Raw genomic sequence first — 24,632 nt, 5'->3', positions numbered from 1 at the left:
TAGTCCCTTATCCCCCACCAGACTCGACTATTTATACATTCATGATTAGCATATTGGCATTTAGTTCTCCAAATTAATGCACAGAACGTGGTTGTGTCCGTTGGGATTATGGAAATCCCGGTGGACTTTTGGATAAGGCTTATCTTAAAGGATTATTATGTGGACAACATATTAATCCGGCTAGGTTTGACCATGATGCATGCACAATTACGATCAGAGTAAGGTTACTATGGGGGTCTAGACTGGTACCCTCAAGCGGACAACTTGAGGGGGAAAGGCACGGAACCGTCGACTGCACCGCTGATCGACTAGTTTTACCGCAAATAAGCCTTTCCGAATTTAAGGGTAATAAATAGGAAGAGTGCAACCACTCATCAAGAGTTGCTTATAGGATTTTGATACGCACGAGTGGAATATGATGTGGAGTATATGCAATAATAAATAGCATGTTTTCAAGTATTTGCACGTAAGAAAATAATAAATGCAGTATTTAAATAATTGAAAGACAGTTACAGAAAGAAAACAAAGAGACAAGTCAGTTTCAGGAATAAAAGAATCATAAATGCTTTAAAAATAGACAGTTAGATTCAAATAAAGGGAGAGGGTACAGGATAAAGCATGCTTGGACTAATTCGCAAAGACAAGTTCGTTATGGTAAGAGCCTAAGAATATCCCCAGCAGAGTCGCCATGCTATCGTGCCCCCTTTTTTCCCTCCTCGCGGAGAGAAGTCCGGGTTCCGACATTCCATGGGGGTAATAACTCATTTCCTTTTGGGAATTTGGGTTTTGAAGAGTCGCTACCTAACAAATTATGGTGCGTTAGGGCACCTTGAGCAATTAACTCATGGACTAGTTTCCATTACCAGAGATTAGGGTAAGGGCTCGAAATAACCTTGAGGGGAAGGTGTTAGGCACCCCTCTCGGTCCACAACGGTGGGTCCCGGCCAAACTTATACTTATGAATTAGTCCTTTAAACAAATAAATAGTTTAAACACATACTTGCAAATAAAGGCATGTTTCGGGAATTGTATGACTCAAATAAGGAGACAAAAAAGGAAGGAATTTGAACAAGTTGCATATATAGAGAAAAAGTAAAGTTTAAACATCGGAATTGGGAAAGAGGGGTCCTAGGTTGGTTAGCCTACAGGATCACCCCACACAATGCCCGGTAATCACTCCTCAATGAGGGGCTACACGTGACATTAGTGCTTAGTCATCATATTCTTACTACCCAATTCCCTCCCCTTGGTCATAGCCTAAAGCGTTCTAGCAACCGTGAAAATGTCTTATGCGTGCATTACCCATCCCTTCCTCGTGGCCCTAGAGGTATTTAGGACCTCTATTTTGGGGCAGTTCTAGACCATTCTAAGTTACTTAAAGGAGAAAAGTCTAAGCGTCAACCAAAACAAATAGGACTGCACATAGAGAGAGAACAAGTAATGGCTCACATTTTTACTTCCAGAAGCAGAATAAATAAATGCACGTCTCAGACAATTGTTTCAGGTACTTGATAAACTTAGAACATGATATCTAGGTGAGCAAGAATTATACAGCATGAACTAGGGCCAAGCGTCAAAAACCTATTAGCTTGCCTACTAATTTTAAACTTGTGAATACGAGCAGTTTTAAATAACAATGTGCAGTTTCATAGTTACAGAGTTTAATCGCCCTATAGGCTTGCCTAAATGCATAACAGTGATGTCCTATGAGCATGATATCTATATTGATTAGTAAAACAGTGAACAGTTTTTAAACGAACAACTTGAGATCCTATAGACATGCTTTCTAGCGGCATTAATTTAAGCCAGTGTTTGGAAAACTCATTAAAGAGGCGACAGATTAATTAAACCAGTTCAGAATGAACAAACATGAATTAAACTGATTTATTCAACTAAACTGATTTTAAGTTCTGTAGGCATGACTTCTAAGATTGCGAGTTTGAATACATGCTGCAACAAAACATGAACTTCTATTACTTTACACCCTATAGGCATGATATCTAATTATAAAAGCCATTTAGACCCTATAGGCATGATTTCTAATATTGTGGTGGAAAAGCAAACATGGCAAACATATTGGAATTAACACAACCCTATAGGCATGATATCTACCCAATTTACCCAACATATATATGACTACCCACCCCTTTTAACTAATCACCCCAATGTTGTTTACAATAATTATTCCAGACCAATGGATTAGATAAAAATACATAAATAAACAGAAGTTAATCAATAGGGAGCGTGCAGTAGGCCCAAGTGACTTCCAAGCCTCCAATAGCCTCAAATGCCAAAGTTCCATAGACAGTATCATGTCTAGGTGTGTCAGAGTTCCCTAAGGACCTCAAGGATCCCGGGCAGTGCTCACACCTAGATCATTTCCCAAACAATAACGGATTTAGGTGTAGTGTGGAAAGGCCAGCTCTGACATGCCAGAGTTCAGAGAGATCTCAAGGGTCTCAAGGTAGTACACATGTCATAGGGCCTGAACTTAGTATCCTAAGAGGAAAGTGAGAGTTCCTGACATAGTTTTGTTTTGAAAATAGTACAGAGATGACTTTAGAAGTAGAAAAGTTTTTTTTAGAAACAGGAAACAACTGGGTGGTAAAAGACAGTTTGAGAAGAGTACCAAAACAGCAGACAATCAATTGGTCCTAAGAGACATCCAGATTCAGAAAAGAACACTTAACAAGCAAATCTCATATGGGGATAAAGGGATTGTGGTACATAAGAGTCACATTAGAGGGCAGGGATAGGGTATGGAGGAAACATATAGTCACAAACTACATGTAAACCTTAGGATTTTAGTAGTTAGGACATAGATAATAGTTATGATACAGGAAGCAAGACATGTCTCGAAAGAGTGCAGAATATAAAGCACACATTGAATAGGACAGAGTCTAGACATGCTGAGCAAAAAAGTAAGCAAAAATGCAAGTTGAATTCATAACTGATGAACTAGTGCAGGAATGAAACATATAGGGTTTGGATTTCAAAACTTAACATAGAGACATACTAGTTGAAGAAAAGGGTGCAGAATATAAAGCCAATAAAGTTCCAATATCTAGCCCTGGCTTTCAGCCGGCTAGATCAATGAGTATCACAAGTAGCAGAAGAGAAAGAGAACTTTTAGAGTGTAAGGAGTAGTAATTTTAACTAATGTTCCTGTCTCAAACTTAAAAATAAGAGGGGTTTATATAGTAATCAAAAGCTTAACAAATAAGGTAAGAGATCAATTTAGTAGCAAATCAGGGAAGTCATAATTAAATCAGCAAGTCTTTCCCTTAATCAAGGGACAATTAAATCAACGGTAAAAGCATGCTAAATATTTAAGGAAAAGAATCAAGTAAGGTTTGGGTATAGAGTAGGTAATTAGGGGTAAATGAACAGAAGTTTTAATTAAGGAAACAAATCAGTAAGAATCGGCAAAATACAAACAAGGCAAGGAAAAAATAATTAAGGCAAGCAATTCAATCAAATCGAGTAGAGAGGTAAGAATCGAAAGTTTAAGGGAAAGTGTTCTGATCAAACCAAGAAACAAGGAATTCAGAATAATTAAAGAGAAAGTTCATGAAGAGTCAGCATGTTTAGCATATAAAATGAGGCACAACACGAATAGTCAGGATTTCACATAACTTTAACAAAACAAATAGTTAGAACGACATTGATTCAAAGAGATTGTTACAGGTCTTAACACGAATAGTCAGGATGAACACAAGCATACAAAATCAGCGAAAGGGTTGAACTAAGAAATTCAGTAGAAGCATATTAGGACAATAAAATCATGAGAAATCACAAGAACCCAAAGCAAGAACACGACCAGGTGTACCAATACTAAGAAACCAAACGAAGAACCCCAAAAAATTAGGGCTTTCAGTACAGGCAAGCTAAGGTTGTAGCAGACTTACAAAATCAGTTAAAATATATGAGAAGCAGAAGACTAAACACAAAAAGTCATCAAACAATTTGTAAAAAGAAATTCCGGAAACCCTAGTTTAGGAAAAGATGAAAATCACTTGAAAATCATACGATTCTTGTAAAGAATCTTAAGGTTATTGTAAGACTCACATAAAACAAGCCCAAATCACCTCGGATCTGTACAGATCTAAGAGGTTTAGAAAAAGAAATAATGGTTTTGAAGAGAACCATACAGAGGTGGAGAAACACGCTTAGAAACCCATAGATTGTAGTCAATATAGGACGATCTTACTCGAAATCACACTGGAATGGCCTGAAACAGGCGAGAGAAGAACCATAGATGCAAGTCAACTAGCCCTGGTCCCTTAAGGGCCCTTGAGATGGCAAGATTGGTGTGAGGGAGGCCATTGGAGGCCTGGGAGGTGATGAGAAGTCACCGGAGATGGCCATGGACGAGGGTTAGTGAGGTTTGATTAGGGTTAGGTTGAGAGTGTTTGAGAGCAGAGAGGGGTTTCAGGGCGGCGGGTAATATAGAAATGATAGGGCTTGGGGGGTCTTTTGGATTTATTTTAGGAATGGTGGTTTGTGGCCGTTGATCTCTATGATCAACGCCCGAGATTAAAGGGTTTTTGGGGGACTGGATCTGGTCAGACGGATGGGTTTTGGGCCTGGGTAATTTAATTGGGGATTGGGCTGTTATTTAGGTTTGGTTGGGGCTGAAACTGAAATAAAATTAAGCCATTTTTTAAATAGCCATTTTTGATACTATATAATTTATTAGAAATAATAAATGATTTCTAAAAAATACTTTTGTGTACTAAAAAGATTTTAAAATAGTTGTTTAACATTTTAAAAATATAAAAGATCATTTTATGAATCAATAATGTAATTATGCATTAGTAGGGCTATTATTGCAAAGATATGCAATTTAGCCTAAAAAATATAAATGCAATTATAAAAAATGTACCAAAATATTTAAACAATACTTTGGCATAAATAAAGAACTTAGATGACTAAATCACCACAAAAAATAATTTGAAAGATAATTATTGGAAATTTTATAAATAAAAGGGAAGAAATAAATCAATTTGGAGCTTTTTAAAAATTATAGAAAAATTATAAAATTCTTATGCATGCTTATAACTGCATATGTGCTATTTTGAAAGTATATATATGTATTAAAAATATATGAGGAAAAATTGGGTATCAACACCAAGTCATTGGGTAAGTATCTTTAGTCAATTCCCAACCATATTTTGTGATTATATCTTAGATTTAACATTAAATTCATGAGAATCAAAAGGGAAATTTGGGGGAAATTGTAAAATCTTTCAAAAATGTAAAATGATGATTTGAAGGACCAAATGGTATCGGAATTTGATAATTTTTTTATGAGTGAACTCGTATCGGAATGGGTATTCGGTTTTTGTAAATTTTGTTAAGTTCCGAAGTGCGGGCTCGGGGAGTTGACTTTTGTTGACTTTTGCAAATTGTATAAGAATCATAGCTTTGTTAATTGAAATTGTTTTCTCTTGCATTGTTTGATGTATTCAAGTCATTTTTGGCTAGATTGAGCCGAGCGTTGGTCAATTGGTAAAGGAAAAGCTAAATTGAGTATCTAATTGGCCGGATTGAGGTAAGTATCTTGCCTAACCTTGTGTGGGGGACTCACCCTTAGGATTTGAGTCTTCTATACTAATTGTAGTCCGTGAACGCGAGGTGACGAGTGTGTGCTCGGACTTATTTGTGGAAAATTTTCCTTTAGGGTTCTTTAGTCCTTATGTTCATTAAGTGGGAAGTTTTTTCTGATAATTTGGGTTTCCTGATTGCTTGTTTTACCTCTATATGCTCCATACGACGTTGTTAGCTTTCCTCTAACTCTTACTTGTTACTTGGACCTTATTTGCCTTAATTGAAGTGATTGTCCTCCTTATTGTTTTGTTATTCTTAATTGTGAATTCCTCTATGACCCCGTGTATATATGTTATGTGTCCAAATTGTTGTGGTTGACGGTGTAGTTATCACGTGCCTTGTATGTCTTGTTTTTTTTGTAAAGGTTGTTGTGCTTCTTGGTTTTTCCCGTGATTCTCTTGTTGCCGTGTACTCATACTCTTGGTGGTAGAAATTCTTGTGATTGGGTTGTTGAATTGTTGTTGTTGTTGATTTTAGAATATGTCTGGTTGTTGACATGTTGAGGAGGAATAAGGGAGAATTGATGTTGTCTGGTGGGATCGGGTTGCACGCCGAAACAAGGAGTAATAAGGGTGGACATGTGGGATCGGGTTGCACGCCGCAACAGGAGGAATAAATGTGATATATATTGAGGAGTAATAAGGGTGGACTGGTGGGATCGGGTTGCACACCCCAACAAGGAGTAATAAGGGTGAATGATCATGCTGTTACTGATATGGTGATATATATACTATTTACGCTTATTGTAATTGTTAAGGAGGAATAAGGGAGGATTGATGGGATCGGGCTGCACGCCGCAACAAATAAATACTATTTACTTTTATTGTAATTGATACGGAGGAATAAGGGAGGATTGGTGGAATCGGGATGCGCGCCCCATCAATATATATATATNGGTATTGGGGCTTGGGTAATTTAATTGGGGATTGGGCTGTTAATTGGGTTAAGTTGGGGCTGAAATTGAAATAAAATTAGGCCATATTTTAAATAGCCATTTAATACTATATAATTTATAAGAAATGATTTCTAAAAATACTTTTGTGTACTAAAAAGATTTAAAAATAGCTGTTTAAGATTTTAAAAATATAAAAGATCATTTTAGAATCAATAATGTAATTATGCATTAGTAGGGCTATTATTGCAAAGATATGCAATTTAGCCTAAAAAAATATAAATGCAATTATAAAAAATGTACGAAAATATTTAAACAATACTTTGGCATAAATAAAGAACTTAGATGACTAAATCACCACAAAAAATAATTTGAAAGATAATTATTGGAAATTTTATAAATAAAAAGGGAAGAAATAAATCAATTTGGAGCTTTTTAAAGATTATAGAAAAATTATAAAATTCTTATGCATGCTTATAACTGCATATGTGCTATTTGAAAGTATATATATGTATTAAAAATATATGAGGAAAAATTGGGTATCAACACCATAGAAATCCTATGCCGGTTCACCCGACTAAATATTACGAATCTCGTCCGAACTTCGTTGAAATTAATCAAGTCCCAGGGTGCCCAGAAGCCCAAGCTACAAATTCATCTCTTGTCCCGTCAACGGTCTCTCCAGGCCGAACAATGAAGGGACTAGATAGACTGGGACTCACCCTGACGCATACATAAACTATGCATCAACGAGTAATATTCTCCAATTAAAGCAAGGCAGCATGCAACCTTCTTACCGCTCCACCGAGCCTACACATCGCCAAGTGAAAGTGAAGTTCGACCTCGTTCAAATTCATAACGAGTTACAATTCGACCTCGTTTGAATTTACACCCTTACGGCCCCTGGCCATCGCCAAGTGAAAGTAAAGCTCGACCTCGTTCGAATTCATAATGGGTCACAATTCGACCTTGTTCGAATTCACACCCTTACGCCCCCCAGCCATCGTCAAGTGAAAGTAAAGTTCGACCTCGTTCGAGTTCATAATGGGTTACAATTCGACCTCGCTCGAATTTGCACCCTTACGGCCCCGGGCCATCACCAAGTGAAGGTAAAATTCGACCTCACTTGAATTCATAATAGGTTACAACTCAACCTCGCTCGAATTTACAAGTCTAAACTGACACTGCCCAAGCTGGCAAGTCAAAACTCGACCTTGCTCGAATCTACGGGTCAAAAGTAACTTCGCCCAGACTGGCAGGACAAAACTCGACCTCGCTCGAATTTGTATTCTTACGGCCCCCGGCCATCGCCAAGCGAAAGTAAAACTCGACCTCGTTCGATTCAACAAGCCAAAGTTTGATCTCGCTCGAACTCATAACGGGTTACAACTCGACCTCGCTAGAATTTACACCCATACGGCCCCCGGCCACGGCCAAAGAGAAACTCGACTTTAATTCAAGTTATTAAAGTTCGACCTCACTCGAACTAACAAAGTAAGATTCGACCCCGCTCGAACTAACGAGATGAGATCCGACCTCGCTCGAATCAGCGAGCTAAATTCGACCTCATTCAAATTCCCAACTAAATGTCAGGGAGTCATCATGGAGAAATCTAAAGATCTTTTTCAACTAAAAAAGAATGAAGAGAAAGAAAGTCAAAAGATATGCCACCAAAGGCAAACTAACTATCTTATTCAGATATATATATATATATATATATATACATATACGACAGCGTCTAAAGGCCGAAAGCGTGCCTCCATAAAAGGAAAAACAAGCAACAAAAAAAAATTAAGTACAAAAAGCTACAAAAACTTCAATCGGCCTCATCTCCACCACCGTCCTCGTCAACATTGTCATTATCAGAAGAGAGCCCATCTTCAATCTTAGCACCCTCACCGGCCTCCGGTGTCGCAGGGTCATAACCGCAGGCAAGACGAGCCTCGCGTGCCTTAATCCGAGCATCTTCAAAAGAGGACTCAGGAACGCTCCTCGCCACCCACAAACCCAATATATCTCGTTGGGCCTCAGCATGGACCCATATCTCGTACAAGTGACGGGGTGTTGATACCCAATTTTTCCCTATATATATTTTATGTGCAGAGTACCTTCAAAACAGCATATGTATGCATATATAAGTATATCCAAGTGTTTCCTTATTTTTCCTTAATTTTAAAGATTTTTTAAATCAATTTATTCCCCTATTTTATCCATAAAAAAATTCAATAATTATCTCTAAATTATCATTTTTTTTGGTGATTCATTGATTGAACTTTTATGTTTTTTGCCAAAATATGGCTAAGGTAATTTTTACATATTTTTTACAATCTCATTTAGTATTTTTAAAGCTAATTGCACATAATTGCAATATTAGCCATTTTTAGGTTTAAAATGGTCTCATGTTTATAAAATGTGATCCTACATTTTTAAATTGGTAATTATATATTATACATCATTTTAGTACCTTTAATTTATTTCCAGAAATTATTTTATTATTTTTTATAAATCAAATGGAGAAAATTGGCTATTTAAATGTTAGCCCAATTTTCATTTCGATTATAGCCCAATTCTGACCCCAATTGAACCCCCCGACCCAATTCCAATTTAATCCGACCCAAACCCATCTTCATAACCCGTCCACTCGCCCGTTTTAATCCAGGTCGTTGATCATTCAGATCAACGGCCAATAACCACCTTTACCTTAATTAATTCTAAACGACCCCCTAAACCCTACCATTTCTCACCATACGCCGCCTCTAAATCCCTCCTCTCTCAAACACTCTCTGCAACACCCCCAAACCCTAGCTGCCGCAACCCTAATCTACCCTAATTCATGGCTTTCCAGGGTCATCTAAGACCTGTATCAGCCTTCCATAGCTTCTACGTGTTTGGTTCTGTGGTCTCATGACCAAACTCTGAAGGGGCTTGGTCCAGTCTTTGCTCGACGACCTTTCTCCGGTCATCTCTGACCTTTCTCCGGCCAGCCATGGCCATTCGAGTCAGACCTTTGACTCTCCTGTTTAGATCGGTAACTTTCAAGGCCTTTCTCGTTGCTTTTGGGTTCTTCTGAAACCCTAATCTCTAAGACCTTTTCGACTTCTTTCAGATCTACCTTGGATCCATGCTTGCCATGAGTTTTAAGCATCTTCTCAAAATTTTTTTAACTTTGCCTTCAAAACGGCTCTTCATCTTTTCCAATTAGGGTTTTACTTTTAAATTATTTGAAACCTCTTCTCTGATCTTAACGTGTTTCTGATTTTATTATGTTTTTCTCATGCCGTTCTCCTATCTGAGTTTAGCATGTTAAAAAACCCTAATTTCATGTGGGTTCATTCGAGTTTCTGAAGCTGCTTGCTAAGTATTTGTTTGATTCATTTATTTTTAAAACTCGATTGATGTTGAAAACCCTAATTTCTTTTGGGTTCATTCGAGTTTCTGAAGTTGTTTGCTAGTATCTGTTTGATTTATCTGTTTATCATCTTTAAACTCGAATAATGTTGAAAACCCTAATTTCTTTTGGGGTCATTCGAGTTTCTGAAATTGTTTGCTAGTATTTGTTCGATTTATTTGTTTATCATCTTTTAAGCTTGACTATTGTTGAAGAAACCTATGTCTTTGGGTCTGAAACTATTCGTTTGAATGCCTGACTCGATTTGAAAGTTCCTTGTTTCAGAACCTCTTTTCTTTGTGTGAATCCCCTGATTCTGGGTTTTACCATCTTTAAAATTGGACTATGTTTGAAACCCTAACTCTTCAGAAGGGTTTTCTCATCTGTTACTGCAAGACCCCTTTGCATGCTTCTGATACTCTATTTTGCTTCACTATTGATTCGATATGACTTGACCTACTGGACTATCATGCTGCGAATGCTATCTACTGAACTTTGTGCTACTATTGCATGCCGTTTCTTTTGCCAATAGGTTTGGCCTCGCATGTCTATTGTTTGTGCACTCTATTTATATGCTGAGGTTCCTGCTTTGATTGATTTCAAAACATGTCTTTTGTGAACTCTAATTTCACTCGCCTGTTAAAGTAATTGATCCCTTTCCTTATTTTGCCTTACTGAATCTTTTTCCCAAAATAAGTGTATCTCTGTACTTGGACTCGATTGCTTACTTAATGTTTTACTACTTCTTTTATGGCAATGATCAGTCTGCCTAAAAAATGATTTTCTTTCCTTATTTTGAATCTGTTAGCCCCGTTAAACAAGTGATTCCTCAATTAAAGGGAAATCACTTGGTTGATTGATTCTAACTGTTGATTGTTTCCATAGTTGTATTGAATTTTACTTATTACCTTATTTCTCATATGCTTTTTCAAATGGCTATAAATACCCTTCACCCCCTTCTTTCAAAGACGGAACACAAGGAATAAAATACTTGAGTTCAAACACACACTCCACAAAAAATCTCTCTCCTTTCTCTGTTGCTACTTGTGTTGCTGCCTTACCTAGCCGGCTGAAAGCCAAGGCGAGGCTGTGGGAAGCTTATTTTTTTTTCTCTCTCTGCATTTGCATCTTTACTGGTATGTTCTAACTAATTTTAAGTATCAACAACAACATGTTTCTTTACTATTGCCTTCATACTTGTTTGTTTCCTGTTTGTGTTTTATCAAGTCCCATTATTAAGCATGTTGTAATCTGCCCTTTCTGTTCTGAATCAATGCTTTATTATGTATGAATTCTGTCAGTCACTTATTATAACTTATGAGTCCTAAACCCCCATATCCCCTATGTGTTTGGTATCTCTGGTTGGTTTGGGGCATGACAGCACTGGACATTGCCGTGCATGACCCAAACCTGATCCCCTGGGATCATAACCTCCATACCCCTCTATATGTTGTGTGTTCTGGTTGGTTTATGGACATGCTAGCACCATCTATTGTTGTGCATGCCCAAACCTAATCCCTGCCTAAGGATATATGCTCTTTGCAATGTGTTCCCAAAACCACTGACCCCCTTTGTATGGAAATATTAATTTTGTGCTTTACTACTACTGTTTTCTCATCACCCTTTTTACCCCTCTCCATTTTCCACTCAGTTTTAAATCTCTATTCCTGCACTTCCACCATATTCTTAGACTTAAGTTCTGCCCCTCTTGTGTGAGCCTTGCCTTGGGATCCATAGGTTCCCTCTAAACTTGGACACATAAGGGCTGGCCCTTCCACTGCACTCATCTCTATCTGGTTCTGCAAACTTGGGTGTAAGCACTGCCCGGGGCCCTTTGAGACCCTTAGGGAACTCTGACACACCCAGGTCTGAGAAAGGCTTTGAAACATGGCATTTTTGAGGTGGTTTATTCCCTAACTCAGAGAGGATGTCAAGAATCAGGCTTCCTCTGGTTGTAACTTCTTCTTTTGTTTTAATTTTAATGTAATTCATTATTTCTGGTTTGTAATAATTTGTAATAAACACTCGGGGTTGGCTAGTGGAAATGGGATGGGTAATTTTGCATGCTCAAGGGTAGAAAACATGCTCATAGGATTTGTGTTCTGAATGATTCAATTCTGCATTTTAGAAAGCATGTCTATAGGACTGGTTTTAAATCCTTCATGTTCAATTCTGCATTTAGACACCATGTCTATAGGATTTATTATAAATTCCGCATGTTTGACTCTACACCTAGATAATCTGCCTATAGGACTTGTTTGAAATTCTGCACGTTTGTTACCACTTAGACACCATGCTCTAGGATCTAAACGGCTATAAGCAGATATCGTGTTCATAATGTATAGAAATCATGCCTATAGGAATTTTCAAGTAAAATCCTGCCTGTTCCATTCCACGTTCATTTAGATATCATGTCTATAGGGGATAAAACCAGCATTTAGATATCATGCCTATAGGGGTTACATCATTCAACTAGATATCATGCCTATAGGGGTTTAAATCAACAATATTAGATATCATGTCTATAGGAATTAAAATCAGCAATAGTGGATACCATCGTCTGCAGAATCTGAAACTAGTCTAATTTAAAAATCAGTTTTTAGTCTGAACCAGTAATATACACCATGTTCATAAGACCTCACCCCAAACACTTAGGCAAGCCTTAGGTAATAACAACAAATAAAACTGAGCCCGTTTCTGTTAACTAGTAATTGCTACAACCAGCAGGCAGGCTTGATTCGGACTTCTTATCTGAGTTATGTAATAAATTGGTCTGCTTCAACAACAATAATCCCCTTGCCTTAGTATTTTTTTTTAGATTCAGACCTTGATTGTTGTTTGAGTCATGCTATTTGATTGCTTTGTTTGAGGAGGTATATATGAGCCTTCAGTGTTTTATGTGTTTCCCCTTTAATGTGCAGTCCAATGTGTTTTTGTATGTCGCCTTAGATTTTTCACCTTTGAAACTTCAAAGTCAGCCTAATATCCCTCCCTTTTAGGAATAGTAATCCAAAGTGCCTCCGGGACTGATAGGAATGGGACAGGTAATAGCATGCAATAGTGGTCGAGACCAATCCGCGCTTTAGTACCTTAACGGGGTGGGAAGGGTAGATATGGATATGATGACTGGTGCGCTAATACCACGTGTAGCCCCTCTTTTGAGGAGTGATTATCGGGTATTGCATTGATGTGATCCATATTACAAATAAACCTAGGACCTCTCCCTCCCCTTTCCTTTTCTTTAAATATTTTATAGCATTATAACTTCTTGTCAAAAATCAACCTTTTAATGATTGCTCTTTCGAACTTTGTCTTACTTTCAAATAATTGTGTATTAAAATCCCCTCTTATTTTAGCCTTATTTGTTTACTTGTTGATTGCACAAATTCACAAAGAACTGTCTGGCCGGGAACCACACTAGTGGATCCTGAGGGGTGCCTAACACCTTCCCCTTAGGATAATTTCAAGCCCTTACCCTATCTCCGGTTATCAAAAAACTTAGAAATGAACCTTGTAGGTGTCCTAATGTACCTTAAATCATTAGGTGGTGACTCTTCAAATACAAAACCCAGTTCCCAAAAGGAACGAGTTGTCCTATACCCAAAATGTCATAAACCCGATCTCCCGATGCAAAGAGGGAAAAAGGGGGCGCGACACGGGGGACAGCAACAGAGGCAGATTCCTGGGGGGGAGGGGGGGGGGGAACGAGGCAACAGCTGCGCCTTGTCGGCTTCGAGAGCCACAACTTTGTCTCCCAGGTTTGAGGCATCCCGCTCGAGCTCACCGATCCACTCCTCGAGCCTTGCTTCCTTCAGTGAGGCTGTCTCCTTCTCGGCTTCCCACTCAGACCTGAGGACGCGGATAGTGTCTTCCAGCGCCGTTGCCCTTGCCAAAGTTGCCACACGGGCCCCCTCGGCCCTCTCTAACTCGGCCACCTTCCTTTCTTGCTCAGTCACCTTCTTCGTCCACTCTGCACTTAGGTTGGCAACTCTAGTGGCATTCTGCTCAAGCTCGGCTCGCAAAGACAATACCTTTGCTTGAAGGTCCTCGAATTCCGCCGCAACCCCTTTGCCCACCTCGAGCTCCTCGTCTTTGGCCCTAAGCAGCCCCTCGAGCTCGCTACATCTGCGGATAGACCGTATCAGATCCTCGTCCCTTTTCTCCAATTCCTCCCTGAGGGATTAAGTATTATTGCCCGCCCTAAGTTGCGCATGCATCTCACGGCACCTGTTGCGATACCGGCGATACTTCGTGGCCATTTCAGAAGACTTAGGCCCGCGTCTCATCCCTACGAGCACTCTCGATCTCTAGCATGTAAGTCAAAAAAAGGGTGGGGGGGGGGGGGAGAATCAGCGAAAGCAAATGGCACAAAACAAAGAAAATAAGCAAAAGGAAACCCACCCTCAAGGCCATCCCATCCACACCACGTGACAAACAAAATCACTGATCTCCCGAAGAGACCCGCTTTCGGCGGCGGAGCACAGAAGGTCAAATTGGGGCACCAATCCACCGTGTCCTCCAACAGGTCAAAGTCCGACGAAATTTCGAGCACACGGGAAGGGCCTTCCGCCCTCACATTGACCCTGGTAAAGCCTTCCTCGAACATCCTCATATCCTCAGGATCGATATCAGAATCGGATTCTACCACACGCTCTTCAACCTCCCATTAGCCGAAAATGGGTATGGGCCTGCTGAGACGTCTATGGGCCGCTCGAAACAATCACGGGAGCCTTGGAAATTTGTCCCTTTGCCGCAATAGCCTATTCCACTCCCGTTATGGGCATCACCTCCACACCCAGGCTGGCATCACCGCCGGCTTCAGACACCGCCAAAATGGGGTCGCCCCTCAAGGGCGTTTCAGTCAAAGACGCCCCCTCTGACACTATCCTCTGCCTCTTTGATGGAGCCTCTTCGCCACTACCACGATAAGGTTCGTCCGCTGAACGGACTGTGGGAACCGGAGTGTCCGACTGAAGAGTAACCTCCAAACGAACAAGTTCGATCGCGGACGCGCTCTGCCGAGCAACCAGACTTTGAACGCCCTTATCCACGATTACCCTTGGTACGGGCCAGGCAGAGGAAGTCGGTTGACGAAAAGCAAGGACAGGAGCTCTTTCCCTTCTCGATCCTCTCCGACCTGCCAAAGAGAAATCCGACCAAACAATGATATAAGATAAGGAAAAAGACAGAGCAAAGAACAAAGCAACTAAGGCCGAAATAAGCCGACTTACCAGCGGAAGGTTTGAGCCCAAACCTCTCATGGAAAGGCGCCCATTCGCGGATCCCCATCGTGTGGGGTAGAATCAAGATCACCCACCCGTGAATATTAGCAACTTTCGGAGGAGGTACCCTCTCCGCTGCGAAAACAGAAAACACCCGACGATCACTAAATGGAGACGACCAACAGCCATGTTCAAAAAAAATAATATAATAAAAGGAAAGCGAGACCAACGGGAAAAATTCCACGCCTCAGGAAACCCCGCAGGGTTCGATACCACGTGCTCTATTCGGACGTAGAAGAAGTTCTCCCCAAAGTGGCGATTGGCCATGTCATCCATCTTCACCTCCAAACCCTTGGTTCCTCGGTGACGCAGGTGAATCATCGTGCCCCTATGAAAATCGGGGGCAAAGAGGTGAAGCATGTGTTATAGAGAAATTCCCCAATCGGCCAGCTCCGCGTACTTGATAAGCATAAGGAAGAGCTTGTATACGTACGGAGAGAGTTGAGCCGGACACACCTCGTAGAAGCGGCAAAAGTCCACCGCCAAGGAGGGAAGGGGAAGCGTGTATCCAATGACAAATGGATATGCCGAAAACGCACAGTAGCCCAGCGGTGTATATACACTATGTCACGACCCGCCAGAACTAGTTCAATATGATCAGGGATTCCCCATTTGGCTTTGAACGCCATGAGCGCCGCAACATCCATCTGTAACGATCCGGCCGGTCATTTTGAGAATTTACGCCCCGATCCCCTATTAACTGCTTCCCCCATATTTATTTTTGCTATTGTGGGTTGCCGAGAAGATTCGTTTTGAGTTTCAGAGTGTTTTGGGACTGTTAGTCCCTAAATGAGAGCTTAAGCTTTAGTATTTGGACTGTTGGTGAAACAGTGTGATGACGGCCTCGGAACGGAATTACGTCGATTCCGTTAGCTCCGTTGAGTGATTTAGGGCTTAGGGGCGTGTTCGGATTATGTTTTGTAGGTCCGTAGCTTATTTAGGCTTGAAATGCAGAAAGTTGAATTTTTGAAGTTTCCGGATCGATAGTGAAATTTTGATATCGGGGTCAGAATCCGATTCCGAAAGTTGGAATAGTTTTGTAGTGTTGAATGTGACTTGTGTGCAATATTTGGGGTCAATCGGACTTGGTTTGGTTGGTTTTGTCATCGGATGTAGAATTCTTAAGATTTCAAGTTCATTAGGCTTAGATTGGAGGGTGAATCGTGGTTTTAGCGTTGTTTGATATGATTTGAGGATTGGACTAAGTTCGTATGATGTTTTAGGATTGGTTGGCATGTTTGGTTAAGGTCCCTGGAGCCTCGGGTCTGTTTCGGATGCTCAACGGGTCATTTTTGGACTTAGGAGTGCAGCAGATTTTGCTGGTTTTTCTGTTGCAGACAATTGGCCTTCGCGTTCGCGAAGGCTGGCCAGTGGAAGCATCACGAACGCGAGGAGCTGAGCACCTTCGCGAAGAGGAAAGGCGGAGCAGTTAGGGACCCCAGGAAATTGCTCTACGTGTTCGCGAGTATAAGGTCGCATTCGCGAAGGTCCTAGAGCTGAAGCTACGCGTTCGCGAAGAAGGAAAATTGGCTAGAGGATTTTTGTGCATCACGTTCGCGATAATGGTCTCGCGTTCGTGAAGAAGAACGCGTCTGGGCAGAACTTAAATTCCAAAATCGAGGGTTTGAGTTCATAACTCAAAAATTGGATTGAGAGCTCGGTAGGAGACGAAATTTGGAGAGATTTTCGGAGGAAGTTTGTGGATTTGGGCCACTCGGAGTTGGATACTCGTGGCAAGAGTGTGATTTCGGATTGATTTTGAGCTGGTTCGAGGTAAGTGGCTTGCCTAACCTTGTGTGGGGGAAACTCCCCTTAGGATTTTTGTACTGTGATTATATGAATGCCGTGTACGTGAGGTGACGAGTGCGTACACGCGCTAATTATTGAAAAACCCTATTTTCATTAAATACTTATCTATGTTTCTCCTTTAATTGAACAAGACTAGTGTATGAAACCTTCTGTTTAGCTTAGGAAAGCATGCTTATGTGACTTAGTTGTCTAACTTGCTTTAACTGCTTACTTGAATTTTGTGTAGCATGTTTAGCGTAGAAATTCCCTGTTTTCCTGCTACGAACCTGAATAGAATTGTAGGATTCTTTCTTGAGACTGTTGTGTATTTACTTTGGGACTACGGATCGGTATTCCGGGAGATCCCCCTTGCATGTTTACTTTGGGACTACGGATCGGTATTCCAGGAGATCCCCTTACATATTTATAATTGGGACTAGGGACGATATCCCGAGAGATCCCCCCTGTATTGGATATTACTTTTGGACTACGGGACAATATCCCGGGAGATCCTCTGTACATTTATGTTTGGGACTACGGGATGATATCCCGGGAGATCCCCGATTGCTATCACTGTGTATTGAAGTATATTCTTTCTGTGATTTTGTTCTTTATCGACTATTAGTATTTTAATTATATCGTCACATTTCGTACTGTTTTACCTTGTTTTATATATATAACCAGTAGGGCCCTGACCTTCCTCGTCACTACTCGATAGAGGTTAGGCTTGGCACTTACTGGATACCACTGTGGTGTACTCATGCCCTTTCCTGCACATGTTTTTTTTCGTGTACAGATCCAAGTCATTCTGCTCAGCCGTTCTATCAGTGAGGCGGGCGATATCAGAGACTTCAAGGTATATTTGCCGCGTCCGCAGACCTAGAAGTCCCTCTCTATTCTTCCCTTTAGCTTTAGACTTCCTGTATTTTTCTTTTGATTAGACATTCTGGAGTTAGAATACTATGTAGTTTTCTCTAGCTTGTGATTTTCATGAGATTCCGGGTTTTGGGAGTTTTAATTTAGTTTTGAGAGTGTGTATTGTATATGCCGAGAGGCATTCTAAACTCTTTCATTATGTTTTAATCGTAACTAGCTAGTTTTGTATTTTATTTTCCTTTTCCGCAATTTGTTAGGCTTACCTAGTCGTAGAGACTAGGTGTTGTCACGACAGTTCATGGAGGGAGAACTTGTTAGAACACTATGTAGTTTTCTCTAGCTTGTGATTTTCATGAGATTTCGGGTTTTGGGAGTTTTGATTTAGTTTTGAGAGTGTGTATTGTATATGCCGAGCGGCATTCTAAACTCTTTCATTATGTTTTAATCGTAACTTGCTACTTTTGTATTTTATTTTCCTTTTCCGCAATTTGCTAGGCTTACCTAGTCGTAGAGACTAGGTGTCGTCACGATAGTTCATGGAGGGAGAACTTGGATCGTGACACCATCGTAGAAAGAACAGGTTCCGGCTCATCCCCAGCAGGGCTATTGAAGTCAGTCTTCGCCTTCCCTAGGCGAGGAACCACCTCATCTACAGTCGGAAAACTCTCGTCCTCCGCCTGACCCACTCCCTCTTCGAGTAGGGTTATATCGTTTTCCGACACCGGAGCACCAACGGCTCTATCAGGGTTGGAGGAGGCACTAGCCATCTCTTCTTTGGTTGCGAAAAGCAGGAATGATAAGGGAAAAAGGTAGGGGCCACAGGAATTTTTAACAGAAAAAGAAGTGTGAAAAACTGAAGGAGAAGAAGAAAAGCTGCAAAAGTCTCTCTTGAGCGATTGGGAAAATATTCAAATGTAAGATTTTCCCCTATTTATTGGGATATAAGTACCCTGAGCGGGAAAACCAAACGCCGCCATTTTGAAAATGGAAATGGCACGAAAAACGATGCAATGCATAGAAAGTGCGCCATAATGACGCATGAGGAGTTTTAATGACATTCGGAACTGACGTGACGGTCTGATGCAGCTCTCGAAACGTCACGTCGCTAACTCGTCACGAGGAACTCGCCTCTCGCATAAAGTTCTCAGATATCTCACAACTTTCGAATCGACAGAGTCCGCCCATCGAGCTCGCCAAAAGACGACCCCAATAGGCGGAGGGACTAACTGTATCAGTCGAAATATGACCAGACGAGATTTCGCATGAAGAGGAATGGAAAAAATCATTTGGGCCGAAGTCGTATCCATACAACGCTATAACGACACGCACCTTGGCCACGACCGAGGTCGTGTATTCAGAATGCTTGAACGGCGAATTGGATGTTACGACATTTCAGAGGGTCAGCCAGTAATACAGTCAAATGACTTAGATGATATGGATAATGGCCGTTGGGTAAATGAGAATACCTAGTATATAAACTAAGTGAGAAGAAGAAGAAAATGGGGCTAACACAAACATTCACACACAGAGATAGACATATCTTTACAGATCAAGGAAGATCTTCATCTCTTTCTCCCTGCTAAGAGAAAGAAGCAAGGAAGCTTAGATCCCCAATATTCATCATTGGTTGCACTAGATCAGAGTGTATGGGGGTTAACCTTGTTCAATAACGGTTGCCCTTTTCGTCTATGTATTCTTTGTTATCATTTAATATTATGAAAATCATCATCCTTTCCTTACATAATAGGATTTAATCATTATTATAGTTGAATCTTATGTTCAGTTATGTTTGCTTATTCTTATCTTCTATCTTAGATCTAGGGTAAATTATCTTTGGCTAGGATTTGCCTTAAATCTTCTTATTTAATTCGTTCAATAAAAAGTCTAAATCTTTTTGGTCGAACAATTACAATCTATAAAATCACCAACTACAACATCTATGTATAAATCTCAAACAGTCCCAAAGCTATAAGAGAAAAAAAATTTCCAATCCGACAAATACAATAAGTTTTTCTTTTCCAAATCTATTAGAACAATGAGTTTCTCAAACCTATAAAAATTATAAGTTTTCCCTACAGATACAATAAAAAAATTCAAAGACATAAATAATACTATTAGCTGGAAAATGAGTTGACAACAAGTTTACAAGAATTGAGTTGAGATTTTCCAAAGTTATAATTACCTTAAAATTGTTCGGCCAACAAGAATCACATCATGGCAGTGGAAACTTTCATGATACTGGGTCTAGTAAATAGTAATGAAATTATAGATCGATGATTATAACTAAGTTGATTTTTATCTTTAAACTAGTATGGTTCAATCGCACTCCGTATTCATCTTCTAGATTTTAAACAAAATAAAATAAATCAATAATGACTATAAAGAAGGAAAGCTTCGTAGCAACGGTAAAATTATCTTCATATGACCTATAGCTTACGGGTTCGAGCTGTGAAACCATAGGTGAATATAGCACTATAAGAACGGATTCAATTGAACTCATAACTTTCGACGCAGAGCATTAATTTATACGTAAAATTTATTTAAATAAATAGTAGATATGAACCTATAGCTTTAAAATTATAATGTGTTCAATACTAAAAATCTTAAAAGTAGAACTCATTAAGTTTAAATCCTGAATCCGCCTCTGCGTGAAACCAACCACTAATATTTGTGTTAAGGTAGACTCTACATCACACCCCTTGAAGTATGGCATTTCCCTGAATTCTACGTGAACACAATATGCCGAGCTGCTTTTCATAATAATGACTGTAACAAACATTATAAAAATTCTCAGTTACTTATACACTTAATAATGCTAGTATTTCATAAAACTTGCACTTTAAACTTGGTGCCTACCTAGAGTGGAAATGTGCAATTTTAATTTCTCTTAGCACCACCCAAATAAAGCACAACCGATCAATAGGCAGGTAACAAAGTAATCATTCTTGTTTTCCTTTTGTTACTTAAAGTGAGGACATAATCTGGATAAAAGCCCCTTCTTACACTATGCTTTTCCAAATAAAAGAACTTTTGGGATCACATATTTGGGTTTACATTAAGCTTTTCCAGATTAAAGTTTATACATGAGCATGCATATATGTGTGTGAAACATGGAAAATACAGTCATCCTATCCTATGTAACAACACTTCACTATAATGATCAAGTTTTCTTTAAAATAAATTTTTCATGTTATATTATAATATATATTTTCAATAACAACACTTCACTATAGCAATAAAAAAATATCGAAACAAACGAGACTGTTATAAAAAGGTTTGACTGTAATTTCAAATGGTATTAGCCGTTAAAGGCAGCCCGGTACACTAAGCTCGAGCTATGCTCGGGGTCCGAAGAAGGGTTAGACCACAAGGATATATTGTACGCAGACTTACCTTTTTCTGCAAAAGACTGTTTAGTGATTTTTTTAAGATGTAAATTAAATAATTTTTATACCATTAGTACATATGTAGAACTTAAACACTTTTTTTAGTTAGCCCTTGGAACACATTTTGCAATCCCTCAACAGAAGCTTGCTCTAAATGCTTGTACATATTAATCTAAATTAAATATAAAACTCTAGATATAGCTTTTTAGGTTTAAAAAATTGACACAAACTTTTGTAACTTTCGAAGCAACTTTTGCTTCTGTACTCAAACTCCTCTTCTTAACTTTAGACGAAATGCAGAAATTGGAAAAGCTTCTTTAAGCCCATGCGGACTCACAGTACATAAAATTTGAAAACTTGTATTTATAAATAAATGAAAGATACAGAAACTTACATAGAATAGTTTAAATCCTTCTCTCAGTAGCCTTTCTGTCTATATTTACCTTTTGCATGTATTATGCTATGTGAGGAGTGACTTAATTAAAGCTAGCTGAAGATAGTGTCAGAGCAAAACATATAAGATTCTGAGGTAGAAAACACATTAGCAACTGAAATTTGTCCTAAAAGGGTATCTTCTTTTGCTCCTGTAGCTAGAGATTGATTGAAAAAAATGTCAGTGAGTTAGGTGTGAGGTCCTTTTTCTGTAGATAATCGGTTATATTCTATAGTAGTAATGGAATTTAATACCAATAAGAGTTGTGGCGGAATGCATGAGGACGTATCCGTATTTGGAGGAGTGAGTGAACGTACTCGTGAAGGGAATGATCTTTACATGGAAATGAAAGAATTTGAAGTGATTAATGATGATTTATTTCCTTTTGGGGAGGGGGGGGGGGGTCCAATTTGATGAGATTCGAAAACGAGGATTCATTTAAATGACTAAATTACATAATTAAGTTCCAAGGATTAATTGGATTGTTCGCCCATTAAAGCGGTACGTGAGCTAGGTTCAGAATGTCGTGAGACAGTTTGGTCCATATCCAGTGTGGAAGGCTCGTCGCTCAACATATTAAGTTACTTTAGGGATAACAAGGTGTCTTCGTAATCCTTCATTCTTATTTAGCAGTTTCAAGTTCAAGCCATGAGTATGAAGTAGTTTTTGTCAGAGAGCATATTTCCCGGCACAAATGTGAACCCAAATTTAGTCTGGTAACAACTTTTCTTAAAGAAAATTTTCTGGTAGATCAATGCATATCATACCACCTAGGTTTTTAATTCATCTTTATATAATACATGTACACCTTCAATGCTAGAAATGAAAGGTGATGTTATCATAGCATAAACTTTTTATATAAGCATTCTGATACAGCAGGGGAATGTTGGAGCAACGATTAAGTCATCTTCGTGTGACTTATAGGTCACAGGTTCGAGCTGAAATCAGCCACGGATGCTTGCATTATGGTAGGCTGCCTACATTACACCTCCTTGGGGTGCAACCTTTTCCCGGACCTGCGTGAACGGGAGATACTTTGTGCATCGGGCTGCCCTCATTTATTCTGATATACTCCATCCGTTCCTATATATGTGAATTTGAATAATCGGTATGAAGTCGACTTTCAAAACTTATGATCTTAAGCATTTCATAATATTTATGTGGCTATAAAAGCTTCTCGGTAAAGATAAAACGAAAAGCATAGAGTTAATTATTTTCAAATGTAAATATATCTCATTCGTTTTTTAATAAACTAATAAGAAAATAGTATAAATATAAACAGGAAAATAAAAGAATATAAAAAAGAGACCAAGAGGCAGAACATTGAAATATTAAATAGGTGATCATATACTAGGGCAAATAATCAAATTACAATTTCGGCGAAGGTGCGTTTGTTTTGCCTTAAGACTTTTACCTCCATTACCAGCAGACAACACGTACTAATCCATTCATGTACAAGAGCACGTCATAGTCAGACAGATTATATTGTTACAAGATTGGATTTTGTACCTTTGTTTGTTTTCTTCATTCCACATTCAAACTCTTTGGCTCAAATTCCAGAACTCTAATTAAGAATAAGGAAATAATAACATTGTGGATTTTCCACCTATACACATATTATGACTATTAGAAAAGGAAATAGTAGATTCATATTTACGTAGCCGGTGAAGTTGTTAACACGTGATGAGGTGATCATAGGTTCGGGCTGTAAAAACAACCTCTTATAGAAATGTAGAGTAAGGCTGCATACAATAGACAGTCCGACCTTTCGAACCCGTACTTAGCGGCAACTCAATGCACCGGGCTTCCCTTTTATATTTACTTTAGCCGAATATCACTGATGTCAAACCAAATTTGCTTGAACACCTTAATAATAAGATCATGATACTCATCTGAATTCAAAGAAAGATAACAAGCAAGAAGTTCTTCCAAATCCTTTGAAGTCCTTATATTATTCTCCACTATCATTTCCACCATTGATTCTCTAAAATCTTTCTGTGGATTTTTTGATGATTTCACCACTGCAAAACTTTCTGAAACACTACTACTACTCCTTCTTCTTGAACTAACACTCTTTCTGCTAACTCCTTGAATTTTCTTGCTGTTTGTTATTTTTGGAGAGTTTGTTCTTAGCTTTACACCAGTTGTTGAACTCACTGACACTCTTCTCACAGTAGAAATCCTCTGTTTTTCATCCTTTTCTTGGGCCGAACCGTTGAATTTTTCGGGTTTGGTTATGATGGGGGGAAGGTCAATTTTGGAAATAGACGTAAACCCATGATCATAATTGAGAGAATCTTTGTTCATGTCATTAACTCTGCAACCACAAGATGGTGAAAGTGAAATTATGGGGTCTAATGTTTCAGAAGAAGAAGATGAGGGGGCATTAGGTGAATTTGGATAATCTTCAGGGGTGGAATCAGGTTTAGTCCAAACTGATTCAAGAGAAGCACGACAACTACAACTAGCTGAAACAGAAGAAGTGACAATTTTAGGAGAATTAGTTCTTCTCCTTGTAGTGCTACGCCTTTTCTTTGAAAAATTAATATTATTGTCAGAGAGTTTTGGTTTGTTTGAGGAAGGATTTTGGGAGAATATTTCATGGTTATTATTTGTTGGACTAAGGTTTCTTGAAATGTAATATGATTTTCTTGGGTAAGTAGTGAGGTGGTGGGGTTGTTTTATATTTTTATCTGATTGAAGATTTGATGATGAGAATGATGAAGTTGAAGAAATTGAGGTGGTGTGGTTATGCCCTTTGCTTCTGTTGCTGCTGATTTTGCTCATGTCCTTGAGCTTGTAAAACCAAGCATTTGGCATCATATCTGATAATCTAAACCTATAATTTCCCATGATGAGTAAAAAGAGTTGCTTGTGTTTGTGTGTTTTCTCTCTGTATTTTGAGGGGTGATGACTAAAGAAGTGGGAAATATTGGAGTTAGTAAAGGTAGATAAATAGAGAGGAGGAAAGGTGTTT

General features: G+C 39.1%; 1 protein-coding gene across 1 annotated transcript; it reads right to left on the bottom strand.

Annotated features, from left to right (window-relative positions):
* Positions 1-22,978: 22,978 nt before the first annotated feature.
* On the bottom strand, positions 22,979-24,576 carry LOC109206244 (transcription repressor OFP1-like). The gene has a single exon (XM_019369057.1). It carries the CDS (start codon positions 24,506-24,508, stop codon positions 23,474-23,476), a length of 1,035 nt encoding a protein of 344 aa, XP_019224602.1. The 5' UTR covers positions 24,509-24,576; the 3' UTR covers positions 22,979-23,473.
* Between the last annotated feature and the right edge of the window lie 56 nt (positions 24,577-24,632).

Source organism: Nicotiana attenuata, unplaced genomic scaffold (assembly GCF_001879085.1).
Source record: "Nicotiana attenuata strain UT unplaced genomic scaffold, NIATTr2, whole genome shotgun sequence".
In the NCBI taxonomy this organism is placed as follows: domain Eukaryota; kingdom Viridiplantae; phylum Streptophyta; class Magnoliopsida; order Solanales; family Solanaceae; genus Nicotiana; species Nicotiana attenuata.
This window is presented reverse-complemented; position numbering and strand designations above follow the sequence as displayed.